Raw genomic sequence first — 15608 nt, 5'->3', positions numbered from 1 at the left:
TCTGAATCTGCTTGGCCTTCTCTTCTCTGAGAACAAACTCAGTTCTCTCAGCCTTTCCCTGTACTTCATGTCAAACTAACCACCTTAGTGGTGCTCCACAGGACTCTCTAGTTTGTCAATCCCTCCCTTGTACTGGTGGCCTAAAGTTAGACACAGTATTTTAAATACAGCCTCCTAGTACCAAGTACAGGGGAATAATCACCTCCCTCAGCCTGCTGGCTTTGCTCTTGCTGATGCAGTCCTGTGTGTGGTTAGTCTTCATCATCATACTTGCTGTCTATCAAGACATCCAGCTTCTTTTCTGCAGAGTTGCAACTGGCCAGTCAGTGCCCATCTTGTGTTATTTTGCAGGAATTTTGTATCCCAGGTGCAGGACTTCACACTTACTTCTGCTGAACGTCATAAGGTTCTTGCTGGCCCATTCACCCAGCTTGCTGGGATCCCTCTGAGAGGCAGTCCCGCTCTCCTGTGTCAAATGATCCCCAAAGCCTGGAGTCATCCTGCCTTCCTGCTTTAGGAACAGTTCAGAAAATCCCAGAACACAAACTGACAAGTGTGCAAACAAAGTTAATTCACCTACAAACTTCCTGAAGATACAGTCCCTCCCATGTCCCAGGTCACTGACAAAGAGGTTAAACAGAATTGGTCCCACCGTCAGCCCTGAGGAACACAACTCGTAACTAGCCTCCAGTTAGATGGATATTGAACCACCGACCACCACCCTTTGAGCCTGGTGGTCTGGCCTTTTTTTCACCTACTCTGCAGTCCACCCATTCAGTCCATACCTTCCCAGCTAGCCACAAGAATGCTGTAAGACTGTGCTGAAAGCCTTGCTGAAGTTAATTAAACGACATCTACTGCTGTCATTCACAGAGGCAATCATTTTATCACAGAAGGCAAGACTCAAGTTGGTCAAGCTTGATTTACCTGTGGTAAACCCGAGCTGGCTGTTCCCAGTCACTTCATTGCACTTTGTGCCTTTGGCTTACCACAGCCTACCAAACATGACAGAAAACAGCCTCTCAAAGACATAGGCTGGCTCCCTCAGCTCTCTCAGACACATCCCATCCAGCTCCATGGATTTGTGTATGTGCACTCTACTCAGGTAGTTCCTAACTCAATTCTCTTCTACTATAAACAGCATCTCCCTCATCCAAATTCCACTACTAGGCACAGAGACCAGGGCCAACTGACAGCAGACTTTGCATATGAAGACCCAGCCTTTCCCGTGCCCTTCATCAGTGGTTGCCTTAGTCTTCCTTCCACTGCCAATGCACCTGTAGAAGTCCATCTTCTTGTCCTTCACATCCTTGAATGGTTTCAAACTCAGATGAGCTTTGCCCTTCATAACTCTACCCCTAAAAGCCCACAGAATGCTTTTATATTGCTCCTGGGTAGCCTGTCCTCACTTCCACCTCCAGACAATTCCTTTTTGAATTTGAGCTGGGAGTTCCCCTTTCAGCCAAACTGGTCTCCTGCCATAGAATCATAGAATCAGTAAGGTTGGAAAAGACCTCTAAGATCTAGTCCAACCATCAACCCAACACCTCCATGACTACTAAACCATGTCCTGAAGTGCCACGTCTACACGTTTTTTGAACTCCTCCAGGGATGGTGACTCCACCACCTCTCTGGGCAGCCTGTTCCAATGCTTGACCACCCTTTCAGTAAAGAAATTTTTCCTAATATCCAATCTAAACCTCTCCTGGTGCAACTTGAGGCCATTTCCTCTTGTCCTATCCCTTGTTACTTGGGAGAAGAGACTGACACCCACCTCTCTACAGCCTCCTTTCAGGTAGTTGTAGAGAGCGATAAGGTCTCCCCTGAGCCTCCGCTTCTCCAGACTAAACAACCCCAGTTCCCTCAGCTGCTCCTCATAAGACTTGTTCTCCAGACCCTTCACCAGCTTCGTTGCCCTTCTCTGGACACGCTCCAGCACCTCAATGTCTCTCTTGTAGTGAGGGGCCCAAAACTGAACACAGTATTCAAGGTGCAGCCTCACCAGTGCCATGCCTGCTGCTTTTCCTGTACGTAGGAATGGACCATTTTTGTGCTCTGAAGAGGCTTTCCTTGATGATCAGTCAGATCTCCTGAGTGCTTTTATCCTTCAGAATTGTCTCCTACAGCATCCCATCAACCAGTTTCATGAACAAGCTAAAGTCCAGGACCTTTACTCTGCTACTTGCTTTCCTCTCTTCTCTCAGTATCTTAAACTTGAGCACTGCATGGTAACTGCAGCAAAGACTGACATTAACAAACACATCCCTAAAGAGTTGTTCCTTGTTTGTCAGTAGCAAGGCCAGCGGACCACCTCCCTTAGTCTACTCATCTAGGACATTCATCAAGATACCGTCCCTTCTGCATTCCAGAAGTCTCCTGGATCGCTGTACTGTGTCACATTCCCAGTAAACATCAGGGTTGTTAAAGTTTCCCAGAGAACCAGGGCCTGCAATAGAAGCACTCTTTTAAGAAAGCTTCATAGGATCATAGGGAAATTCGGGTTGGAAGAGACCTCAGGAGGTCTCCTGTCCAACCTCCTGTTCAAAGCAGGGTCAGCTCTGCGATCAGACCATGTTGTTCAGTATTCTATCCAGCCAGGTCTTGAAAACCTCCAAGGATGAAGACTACTCAACCTCTCTGGGTCCCCATTCCACTTGACTCCCCTTATGATGAAAAGTTCTCCTTATAGCCAGTCAGAACCTCCCATTTCAATTAACACCCTTCATCTCTCATCTTCCCCCCATGCATTGCTGTGTAGAGCCTATCCCTGTCTTCTCTTGATATCCTCTTTGTGGGTATTTGAAAGCTGCTATCTTCCCTTCTCCAGGCTCTACCTCCTTTTGATCGGGAAGCCCTATAAAACATGCCACCACAGTGTCTGTCTTACTGAGCTCCCTTCTGATCCTAACCCATGAGCTCTTGACCAGCCTGTTGCCCAGGCACTAGCAAAGCTCTGGGCGTTCAAGACACACCTTTGAAGAGACTGCAATGGCATCCTTGTCTAAGAACCTGAGGCCACGCGCTATGGCACTGCAGTTGTGTGCACTACCCCGCCGTGTCTCTGCAAATCCAACGGCATCACAGTGCTGCAACTGTGCAGACTTCCACTTCCTCCCAGCATGCCTGCTGGTAAAGACACTTTTGCCCCACACTGTTGAGTTGATCCCATCTGTCCCTAGCAGTCCCCATTTCTTGAAAAGGGTCCTGTGGTCATAGAGTCCAAAGCGCTGCCATGACACTAGGTGCACAGACAGGTGTGAATATGCAGGATGCATCCACCCCTGCCCAGGTTTTTCCCCTTGAATGGCAGGATGGAGAACACTGCTTGGGCTCCATCCCTTCACATGGGATCACTGAGCTCTGCAGTCATCTTTAATCTGCTGAATTATTACTAGTGCCCACACGAGAGAGTAGCAAAGTCTGATCATTGGCCAGGCCTTGGCAACCTGTGATGTCCTGGATCCAGTCCCTGGGGAAGCAGCAAACTTTGGAATTCATCAGGTCTGGTCAGTAGATGGACGTCTCCATTCCCTACACCAGGGAGTCTCCAATCCCAACTACCCATTGCTTCCTCTTAGCGGCACTGGTTATGAGCAGTTGATGAGGCACAGCTGGCCCAAACACCTCACCTGCCAGAACTCACTCCTCCTCTCCTGTTTCCAGGGACTATACGTTTTATGAAATCTATATTATTATTAGCCTCACATATTTGTGTTACTGAGGATGACACCAACTATGGTTGTATCTTTCCGTTAATTTACCTGAAAGAAACTGTTTGAGATTGGACAGGAAACGCTATAGTTCTTAACAGCGATGCCTACAATTTAGGCTTCTCAAAGTCAAAAACATAGATGTAAGCAGCATAAACACAGCTGCTGATTAACACGGCAAAAAAGTAACTAAGCAAATATTCCTTAAACTGTAAAAAGAAAAAAAAGAAAAGAAAATCTTACGTTCATACACACATTAAAACCAAAATACATATGCAGAACGCTCTGTAGAACCAGGGAAGCTGATTACTTGTCCATGTCATGATGCATGCTGTTAATATTGAGTGTGTGCACAAACCTTTAATGCCAGACTTCACAGATCTCGCTGCGGTCAGGAACAAAGCCAAAGCCGTAAATGTAACACCCGATTTTCAGGGGAGATGGGAATGTGGAAAAGAGTTTGGGAAATTCTCTGACGAGGATGCCTTTGAATCTCTCCAGAGAACAAGAGAACATTTTCTATAGCCTCCAGGCATTGGGATGTGGCACAAGGGCATTCCTTCATCTCCAGGTCAATCCAGTGCGGCCAAGGCTGCTAAGCCTATCCCTTTCTTTCAGACATACATGGGAGGAAACTCCCCCTTCTGCCACAGGACTATACAAGAGAGGGGAGGGAAAGAGAAGAAAGAAAAAAAACCACCGTCTTCTGTCCACCATTTTAGAGAGAGAAAAGGAATTCATCAGCTGCTTTCCTATCTGACATCCAAATGGAAAAGGCAAGAGACCAGGCTGTTTCCTCACTGCATTAGACGTGAGAGGAAGCACGACAGGAAGAGGGCAGGAAGCAGCCAACAAAAGGTAAGAAGAGATGCTAAACTTCCCCATGTCTTAATGCTGTTGCATTTGAATCCGAATTCTTAGAAACCTACAACCCAGCTGTGGAAAAAGGACTTTGGGAAAGCTGGGGGGGGAAAGGAAGGATGGCTTTCTCAGCAGAAGTACATGTTTTGCTTTGTTTTGTATTTGCATGCTTCATCCACAGTGTTACACAACATGAAGCTTTATATAGCTATACAAGAATACACGCTCCCCACACATCAAGGGAAGAACCCCAACCACACCAAAATCCGTTCAAACCAAAAAACCTCACCCAAGTCTAACAGGACCCTAATGCAGACTGCTGACTGGGTACCACGACAACAACAAAATCACGCATTAGAAAATATTCCTTGCTTAGTTGTGAGAGAACAGCTTTCCCAAGACGATTCTGTGTAACTCCATGCCCCAAATTCACTAACATTTGCCAGATAGCAACGGCTGCTGCAGGATTCCTTTGGCAAACGCTGTATCTCAGACTTTTCTCTTTCTCAATATGCTGCGATTTCCTGTGGAATGGAGAAATCATCTATACTACAAAGAGGTGCAGTACTAACACTTTTAGAAGTAAATAAGCTTATAGCAACATATAGTATAGAGAGAAATATAATACTTGGGCAGAGAAATTCCCGAGCAGAGAGAGATTAGAAAAACATTCTGATAAACAAGCACCATCAAAGCTTGTATTTTTTTATTCAGCGCAAAAAATATTGGGTAACTGTTTGCTGTTCCTAGAAAGAATGGAATTCTGTTGCCAACAGCTGTAGTTTTTCATAGGAATTATAATACTATATTGAAGATTTATGTTCCTGACAAAGGCATAAAGTTATCCAAACTAGGGCAGAAAAACCAGAATAGTCTTTTCCCAGTGTAACAGACCCACATTATTTCTGTTAACTCTTACTACGGCAGAAGTTTTGATCTTCAAAACCAGGAACTCATGCTGCAGTTGGTGTTTATAATGATTCAGTCTTGCAATGCCACTCTGCACAGGGTGAACTGTTTTATCACAGGTTCTTACACAAGCAAGAAACACACCCTGTCATCCTGAAATCAATTAAAGTCATAAATATTTACCTCCAAAAGCACATGACTTAATTTTCTTCTTGAGATTTTGGAGTTTTACAATGATGCTTTCCCTACCTTGAGAAAAGGTTTCCCCAAAGCTGTGGCCATCTGACAGATCCATACGAGAGAGGAGAAAGGTGACTCTAGGCAAAAGGCTGTCCTGTGCATAAAGTAAACAAGCAAGGGGAAGGAATCTTTGCTGCAATTATACAGATGCAAGTGGCCCTACCTGCCTGCATGTCAGTCTCCTGATTGCTATGGAAAAACTATTCCTCGTGCTCTGCAGGATTAGGGTCTTCTGTGTTCCTTGGAACTACAGCAGATAACAGTATACAGTACTATTATTTTTAAGTCAACTGATGTTCAGCAATAAAAGTCAGGATATCACAGGTTTTAAAGTTCATTTATTTGCAAGCAGCCAAACAGCATACTCTGGGTTGCATCCTGGGCCAATTTACAGTTACACTCTATGCTGCTCCATGAACATTACACCGAGTTACACAACTTGGGAATCAATAAATCCAGTGACTTGGAAGAATTTGCCCAAAGGCTCCCGATGAGTCAGTGGCAGTGTCTTGTTTAGGTCTCAGACTTTGGCTTCCATTTTGTAGCTGCTCAGTCCACCAGATCATATTTAGACTACATCACCAAAAATGTTTTTATTTCTGTCCTGAAATTGCTGTTTGTTTGGTTTGGTTGTTTTGTTGTTTTGTTTTGTTTTCTTTTCTTTTTACTAGGGGAAGAAAATAAATTAAAAGCTTCTTAACAATTACAGTTGTGATTTTGTTTTTTTAACTGGGAACCAACAAACTGTATTTCTCAGCTGAAGCAAAGATAGAAAGCCTCATCTCTTTGAACAAAATGCACAATAATCCAAAGGCCTACATAGAAAAATCACTGTGCATATGCCACAGTTTTTATGTTCAGATAAAGAAAACCTAATAGTCTGCTTTTACTGACTTTAAAAATCCTACATGTAGTCAGTGAGAAGTGAAAGACTATAAAATAAAACCTTCCTTCAAGGAACAACTTGCCACCAGTCCTTAGTCCTGCAAAAGATCTGCAAAAACTGAGGATATTTGCTTGAGTAAACAGAATTTTAACTGAGCATAAACAAGTGAACAGCAGGCATGCGATTTCCATAAGTATGCATGATTCAAAGGAAAAAGAGATTTAAAAATCTGGGGCCATAAAACCAACTTCAATTTTAAAAGTTTTAGGGTCTAAAAAAAGGTATTGTGTATGTGGCAGACTTTTTTCACTACAAATGGATTCTTTACAAGAAATTACCACTGACAAATCATCATTTATAAGAACTGTTTCCAATAAGGCAGAAGTTATCTAGCATGGCACTAAAGAACACATTTAATTTTAAGTATGCTTATAGTTTTTTTAGAGCCAATGGCTTTTTCCATGCTTAAGGCCAAGCATATGCTCAAGTACTCTGCCGAGACAAAAGCTTACAAGTTTGTTGTTTAGAATGCAAAGCGAGGCTTTTTATCCCAAACCACATTTTCGTGCATGTAATCAGCACTGATGATGCCACCATAGTTTCCAATTCATTCCAGGGTGCACTCAGCATTTATTAGGGCACAGATGGTGCTCTCTTTCTTTGGCTTCTAAAGACCATGCCTAAATATTAAAACAAACTTGGCTATCTGCCTCTTATCCCGTTCTTACACTCTGTATTGCCACAGTAAAAATAACAGTACCCTTTGATCTAATCTGGAAGCCTTTTCTAATTTACACACAAAATTTGGCAATAGGATTATCAAGTACAGTCAGCCCACTCAAAACTGGAGAACCTGATATGCATAAATCCAGCACGTTAGTCACAAGCGATCAAGAATGGGAACAAGCGATCCACAAAACAACCAAAAGAACAAAAATCAGAAACAATTTTTCTAGTAACAAACTACGCAATCCTGACTGTACTCGATGGCTTTGTGTGAGTTTCTGGAACTGTAAGGATTATTCAACAGCTTAACCAGCAATTAGCAAATGAACAGGCTGATGTGCAAGGCAAATAAAGAGCATTAGCATGACAGGATTTGCCATAACAGCGAGCAAGGTCTTTGCCAACACACTCAATGCCGCAAGTTTGCATTGTGCTGAGAACTTGCAGTGTTTTCCCCTATGAGCAGAACAGGACATTTATTTCCCAAATTCTGAAAATTATTTACCCATTTCAAAGCAAGCATAAAGCAACCTCCGCAGAGACCCAACAGAAAGACAAGCTGTCACAATATTCCATTAAAAATGTCCTAAGGTAAGATAATGTCAGATTTGTCCAGCAGATCTTGACAAAATGTTCTTGAACGTGCAGCTAACTGGGACGCAGTGCACATGACGGTCAACAGGTCTTAGTCACCCATCTTCACAGGCTTTCAGTCTCATGCAAAGCACACTGACACTGGAAAAATCACACGTCATGTGCATCAAAATACATACGACCAAACTCAAATGGGGCCGGGGCGGGGGGGGAGGCAGGGAGGGCTTAGAGAAAGGTTAATTGGGCTGCTTGGAAAGGATGTTCCCAATTGACAACTATTTCACTATGTCATTGGTAACACGAGGTTAACAGCCAGTGCATGCTGCCAGAATCTAGGGCAAGAAATGTGCATTTTCAGCAGTCGTCTTGACTTCAAAACAGCTGAACAATTGCATGTACGGATTGGTAAAGAAATCACTTCTGAACAAACATCAAGTCCAGAAAACTAGTTTTAGAAGTACATTTAAATGTCAGAAAGCCAGAGATTTGACTAAATAAGATTATATAACACCCACTAAATTGGTTAGTTCCTAAATTTGTTTTAAAGTTAAGCAATGGCTAGCAATTTTGGAAGTAATGATCCTAGATATTTGCACTCCAGTAAACATAATAAACTAAATAAATCTAAACTAGCATATGGTACTAAATCAAAATTACATTAAAATCATAATAAAAGTAAATAAAAATTCTGTCAACATGAACAATCCAGAAACAAACCACTGTAAAACATACATAAAACAAACAATAATCAGGTATGGATGGTGAAGAGACTGTTCTGCAGCTAGTCAAAACTACTTTTTGTAGTCCGTTCCCTTTGAGGTAATGGAGTCTGGGTCCTCCTACATCCCAGCCTCTCCCAAGGCAGCCTCTCCCACTGTCTCCCGGTCTCCTGAAACTCAGCCCCGCTCACTCCCCAAACTTTGCAATACTTCCTGGCATTTGACTGGCTTCCAGGAAATTCAGGCTGTCCCCTTTTTCGGTATCGTGCTCCATATCTACACAACGCATAACTTGGAATTACTGGTACATTCAATACTTTCAAAACTACGGCTTGAAAACAAGCTTCAAAAGATCAGCAACAACAATGTCGGCCTTACCTGCAGGATCTTGTACTGTCATTTCCTTACGCTTCACCATCAGCTTGTCTTTAACCCATGGGAACTCTTGTAAGGAATCCAAGAACACATCAAAAGCCTTGGGTCCTCTGGTGGGGAGAATATCAAGGAGCATCATGGTTTTCCTCTGGCTGGTGGTTTGGGATTTTATTTCTTGAACATGACTGTCCGTGAGAATCCCTTCTTGGTAGAGATACTGAATAACAACTCCGTCCACCAGCACCTCTGTACAGAGCTCCAGGCGCAGGGAGCGTAAAAGCTGCTTGTCTCTGGCATCCATCTGGCAACCTAAAGCGTGAGAAAAGGAGTAGGGAAATGCATGAAGATTAAAATACTTCAATCTTTAGCAGCCAGAAGTGATGTTTGATACCTGGCAACCTTTAGAAAGAATGCCAAACTCAGAATCACCAACCTGGGAAAACTATTAATGATCCCCACCACCTTCTTTCTATTAATGATCTGTTAATGAAAACTATTAATGATCTCCACCACTGTCTCCCGACCTAAAATGCAGCCATATCTGGGAAATATTAGACAGGATGAGAACCTTTGGCATTGTGAAGACCAGTCCTTCGCCGGAATAAAAACCATGCCAAATAATCCTGCTCACTAACTGGTCAAGGTCCATGCTAAAGGCAGCTAGAGCATTTGCCAGTCCTTAAGAGACTCCACAGCCAAAAAGGTAGAGAGATGTCACACCTGACCTCTGTTACAGATGCCTCCGACACTATTGCTGTTGCAGCACTTTTGCTGCAGTAGTGCAAAAGCAGCAGCAAGACTGGTAGATGCACCACAGATAAGCAGCAGCGGCAGAGTCAGCAGGTAGCTTTGGCCTACGCGATGCATTTTAATTGTAGGAGAGGTGGAAATGTGCCTAATGCACCAGGTCGTTCTTCTCCCTGACTCATCCTGGAAGGCTGCTCTGGAACTCGGCTGATCTGACGATGAGAAACTTTCTTCGAATTTCCATCTCACATTTATCCACCTGCTATTTATAGGCATTTGTTCTGCCAAAACTGTTCTTTAGCTTAAGTAGCTCTTCTCCCTCCTTGGTATTTACCCTTCTAATGTGTTCACAGGAAGCAACTGGACACCCTCTGCCAGCTTCCATTCCGCTTGACCAATACTCTGACTAGACAAAAGCTGGAAAAGATGCATTTTATAGCCACTCTACAGAAGAGGAATCAAGGTGCAGAGAGACCAAGCAACTCATCAAAGATCATATCGGGAGCCCGTGCCAGACCTATGAACCAAATCAAGATGTCTAGTCTAGTCCTTAACGACAAACATATCCCTAGGCCCATTAATGGCACTTGAAAAGGAAAATGACAGAGTAATACAATTAAATACTTTCTCATGACTAATTAATGAAGTAAAAAAACTGCAGCAGGTGTTGAGTGCGATTAACAAGAGAGTTTCTGATAATTAAACTAGAAGCTGCTGTTCGAACAGCTAGACCTTGCAGAAAATGTGCTTCATTCAGCTTGAGGATACAAGGAGAGGCAGAGATTTTCAAAGCTTTTGTAAGAAACCTGCTAAAGCCTTTATATCACCAGAGGTGCTTACTGACTCCCAAGGCCCCATCAAAGGTTGGCTGGTTGGCCTGGTTGTTAAAAGCTAGGGCAGGCAACCAACAGAACATACAGGCATGTAAATGGCATCTTGGACCGAATGCAAGAGCATAGGACCACGAGAGAGAGAGACTGGAAAACCCTGTCTGTGACACCCTCTGATAAAGCCACTTTCCGAAAACACTTCCCCCCGGTGCTGAAAGCATTGCTGGATGGCACCTTCCCAGGAGGACTCCATCTTTCCTGAGTTACCCAGTACGTTTCTTGGATACTGAAGTGAATTTTGAGGTGCCTACCTACTGTCTAGGGGTCATCTGGGAATCAAACAGCTATCCCGGTCCTTAAAAAATGCTAGTTTGCTAAGCATTGCTCAAACATCAAACTCCATCATGGAGTGAGATGATAGTGCAAGCAAGGAGATGGAAAAAGAGCAGGCAAGAAAGAGAACTGGATTTCCCCATTTGATGTTAGGATGCTCATTTTGGACAGGTGAAGCTGACGATTCTGGTCTCTAACACGCACTACCTTTACACCACTGGGAGCAATCACTGGACTAAAGCAAAACCAGATAAAATTCAGGCAGCAGATCCCCACCATTTCTCCCTTCCAGGATTCCCTGACTGCCCCTGAACTCATGAAGCACTTGCAGAGTTCAAGACAGGCACTCAGAAGCAGCTCTGAGGGCGTTATCTCAGCCCAGGCAGAAAACTGTTCCAGACGCTATGAAGCTCTTGTGCTTCACATTCTGCATGGGCCACCCAGAGGCCCCGTCCAGGAGCCTCCTCGCCCACGTGCCAGACGAGGAACATCGACTTCTCTGGTCACTGTACAGCACTTGATGAGTTCCCCTGCTTCATGATCAAAGTGGTCAACGCTTTTCAAAAATAAGGCCTTTTCAAACCATCTCAGTTTGCACCTTTGTGCACTGAAAAATGCCTATCAAGCCATGAATCTGAAGGGGGGGAATTTCTGCTGAAAAAGGCCTCTGGCTGGCTGACTGCAGAATGAGCACAACTGAGGTTTTAAAGCCCTTAACACCAAGGTCACTGGCCCAGTAAACTTCCAGGATGCGGTGTATTGATTTTTAAGGTCTTTTTAAAGATAAAGTATTTCTTTGTGTGTGTTTACCGTGAGAAGGAAATGTCTGAGTCAGGAACTAAGCAGCCAGACAGGGAAATGTATCAGGACTTCGGTGCGTCACAGTACAGGGACGGAGTTTAGTGCAACATAAAATTAATTTAAATTAATTTTAATCGTAGCCTCTATCTAGGGATGCAAAGTAAGCTCGAAATAAATTTTCTCTAGTAATGCTGGTGCTAGAGGGAAAGTAAAAAGATGAGATGTCCATTTAACCAAAAGATGACATGGATCAAACCCTCCCCAGATACTTCTAAAAATGCACCTTTTCCATTGTAGAGCCACATTTTCAGAAATATACCCCCACCTCCTGCTGAACCAGCACAGTCCTTGACTTATCTCCACACCAACACAGGCAGGTTTGCGTTTTTCTGGATCTGACAGAGAATCTGTCCATGAACGGGGATAAAACTTTTGAAAGCCTTGACCCTAAAAAGACCCCTTCCGATCCCCAAAAGAACATTCACTTAGTTCTCGGCTAGAAACACCTTGGCATTTTCCCAAACACCAACTGCACCGGGCTGCTCATGATTCCAAGTACCCTCCCATGTGCCTGCTTAGCTAGGAATAAGGTCCACCCTGCCTACTCCGTGAGTGATTTTGGCTATTCACAGCATGCCTCCAGGTTAAAAACCTCCCCCCAAAAAATCAAGTTTTGCTTTTAACTTCTCCCCTGTAACCGAGGTCTGGCGGCTGCTGCTTCTGCCGCCCGCCGGGGCCGGCTGCCCGACCTGCCGGCACCCAAGCCCCGAGCCTCCCGCCGCGGCTCCGGCCCGGCAGGCAGCAGCACCCCGGCCTTCCTCGCCTCCGCCCTCCCTCCGGGCACGGCTCGGCTCGGCTCGGCTCGGCTGCCGCAGCGGAGGCGGGCGCTGCCGCCGGCCCGCGGCCCCCGCCGCCCCGGCCGGCCCCGCGGAAGCCCGGCCCCTGCCCCGGCCCCGCAGCGCGGGGGGCCGCCGCCGCCCGGCCCCTCGGCACCGCGCGGGCTGACGCCTTTACTGCTGCTTCCCCCTCGGCGGCGCCCGGGCAGCGGGCGGGGGCAACCGGGCCGGGCCGGGCCGGGCCGAGCCGAGCCGAGCGGGGCCGCCGGCACCGCACCGCGGAGTGGGCGAGAGAGCGGCCGGGGCGGCGAGCGCCGTGAGGGCAGAGCTCCCTCCGCCCTCGCCGCGTACTTACACGAGGGAAGTGGGGAACTACACGGGGCGTCCCGGCGCCCGCGGAGCCTGCGCGGGGAGCACCATCTTTGTTGAAGGCAAGAGGGCTTCGCCGGAAGCCGCCGCCGCCGCCCTGCTGCGGGCCGGCCGAGGAAGGGCCGCCGCTGCCGGCCCCGCTGAGGGCGGGGGGGGGGGGGGCGCCCCGCGGCCGCCATGTCAGCTGTGGGCAGCGGGGCTGGGCGGCCCCGCGGGTCGGGACGCACGGCCGCGTCCCACCCGCCTCCCGGCCGGGAAGGTGGGCCTCGGGGCGGGGGAGGCGTGCGGCGAGGGGTCTGCTGCGGGGTTGTGGGCTTGGGGGGGCGCTGGCAGCGCGGAGCCGGACCCGTCCGCGGCGGGGCTGGCTGGAGCGCCCGGCTGCGGCGAGCTTCGCGAGTGGGCGTCCAGCACGGGGAAAGAAGCCCAGGCAGGACGGTCAGCAGGCGCGTAGCCGGCCCCACGCGAGCCTGAGGAGAACGGCCTGAGCGGGAGAGGCCGCCGCGCACCCGGGGCCGCGCCCCGCGGCCGGGTCCCCTCCGCTGCTCGGTGCCGGTGCCGAGGGGCTGCCGGGGCCGGGGGGTCTCCGCGAAGGAGGCTCCTTTGCAGGAGCTTGGAGGACCTGCTGCGCTCTCGGCATCTGGGTGGCGGGGGTTTTTTTAGAAAGTGGAGGAGTTGGATCTAAAATTAAATTAGAAATTACAAAAATGGAGTTTTCGTGACATTAGAAAGAGCTGATCTCAGGACTCTCTAGGGATACTGGTTCCTGTTTGCAAGTATATGCTAAGCCAAACTTCATCCAGGTGCTGGTATCATCGTATCAAACATACATTGTGTTGAATACTATATATATTCAATTGTAATTGTATGGAATACTATATATATTTAGCTTCATTACTTTCATCTGAACAGCCTAAGAATGAAGAAACTTCCACAGATGAAAACCATTTAGTAAGATCCAGGCTGCGTCTACCACATTTCAAGTGCTGCGCGCATTCTCACAGTTTTATTCATTGACTACTGAATACAAAACCATCTCTTTCACATCGTTTTATATGAATACTTGAAACCAAAGTATGGCAGAAGAGAGAAAACCGTGATTCATAGAGCTATAAAAATGAGGCGGTGCCATTTCCTATCACATCTCATCGAAGAACTCTTTTTCCATCTTTACGTAGGTGTCAGGTGTCACACGGGCTTGAGCAGTGTCAGCCCTTTTCTTTCATGTCCGGACCGCAAAAGCAATGAAAGAAAAAAAAAAAAAGATCCTGCAGCGCTGGAACGCGCTACCTTGAAGCTGCAGGCAACCACAGCGAGCTGGCTGTGGTCTGCTCGGCTTGTTAATGCCTACCCTCTGGAAAAGCAGGAAAGGTGGTTGCTGCAGCTGCTGCTAGAAATGTTGCCACTGTGTGAATCCCATTTTTACATTCAGTTTAGACTAATCGTACAGATTTAAGGGTATTTGGAAGATTTAAAGGTATGGGGAAGTTAGGTATGGAAACCTTTACATGCCTTTCCTAGATACTGTACCCAGGAAATATTTGCCATGGAAAAATATAACAGAAAGTATTATTGGTAGAGCTCACATGCTGTGTATGCTCAGCATGATATTTATCTACAAGATTTTGCATAAAGATACACACTTAGTCACGCTCAGAAAGCTTAGATCCTTTTCCTTTGATTTTCCTGTGGCTGACAGCAAAGTTGAGAATTTATGTGGACACAGAATGTAAATCACAGTCTTAAAGGCAAAGTTTGTACGCTGGATTTAAGAAATGCTTAAAAAATTATATACATTTATTATGTGGCCAGCTTCTGCCGAGACGCTACTTATTTGGCAATTTTAAAGCAATATTTTGGTTTAATTGACATAACGCTTTTATCTAGGATTATTTCCAGATCATAGATTTGATACAAGGGGTTTAAATTGCTTTTAAATAATTGATAAATAATATCTTGTTCCAATACATCTATTAAACCAAGGTAAATGTTTTTTTGTCTCAGGCACACATGTTAGTCTTCTAGGAACACAGACATAAAATATTTAAATACTCCTGTGGGTAAATACTCAGAGGGGATGCATTAACGTATTTACTATGACCTTGACAACACTGGAAACCACACAAGTTGGTCATCATCGGTAACTCTAACACAAGAAGTATGCTGCTGTTGTCGCCAAAGTACAGCTGAGGTGGTTTTAAATTTTCATGTCATGGATAGTTTGTAATACTGGTTGTGAGAAAACGCATTTGTAAACAACACAAACCAGCACTAGGGAGCAGAGAAGACCACAAACCGTCTATATGATCATTCCTCGGCACAGCGCTGTATAGCTACTGAAATTTTCCTTTCTTAGCTTCTTGTATTTCTGATTGCCAGCTTTTTTTTTGCAGTCACGATCTAAGGAACTGTTTCTGGAATTGGAGTGACCGAACTTGGAGACTTAAAATATCACGTAATTGTGATCCTGACAGCTGCCTTTAATTGCAGATAATGTGCCTACAATTTTAAATAGAAAATTAAGACAAGCAGTTACATCACTTGCATTTACTATATCTTCTTGCCAGATGAGGCAATTAGGATTATTTATTTTATACCATCCAAGTATGTCTTCGAAAGTTAGCAAAACATACGGATATGCACAGAGCAACTCTGGTTCCCGCTCAAGTAAATGC

General features: G+C 45.7%; 1 protein-coding gene across 3 annotated transcripts in view; it reads right to left on the bottom strand.

Moving 5' to 3' along the window:
- CRADD (CASP2 and RIPK1 domain containing adaptor with death domain) overlaps window positions 1-13384 on the bottom strand; it is an 82641-nt gene extending 69257 nt beyond the window's left edge. Inside the window, exons 1-2 of one of the 3 annotated variants that reach the window (XM_072865287.1) lie at window positions 12923-13384; window positions 9024-9329 (exon numbers count right to left, since the gene is read on the bottom strand). In XM_072865287.1, coding sequence (XP_072721388.1) covers window positions 9024-9329; window positions 12923-13115 — 499 coding nt within the window. In that variant the 5' untranslated portion in view covers window positions 13116-13384. The remainder of the gene's footprint in view (window positions 1-9023; window positions 9330-12922) is intronic. The other 2 variants (XM_072865303.1, XM_072865292.1) reach the window with 2 other exon arrangements.
- Window positions 13385-15608: the final 2224 nt, after the last annotated feature.

This window comes from Ciconia boyciana, chromosome 1, assembly GCF_034638445.1.
Source record: "Ciconia boyciana chromosome 1, ASM3463844v1, whole genome shotgun sequence".
Lineage (NCBI taxonomy): Eukaryota > Metazoa > Chordata > Aves > Ciconiiformes > Ciconiidae > Ciconia > Ciconia boyciana.
This window is presented reverse-complemented; position numbering and strand designations above follow the sequence as displayed.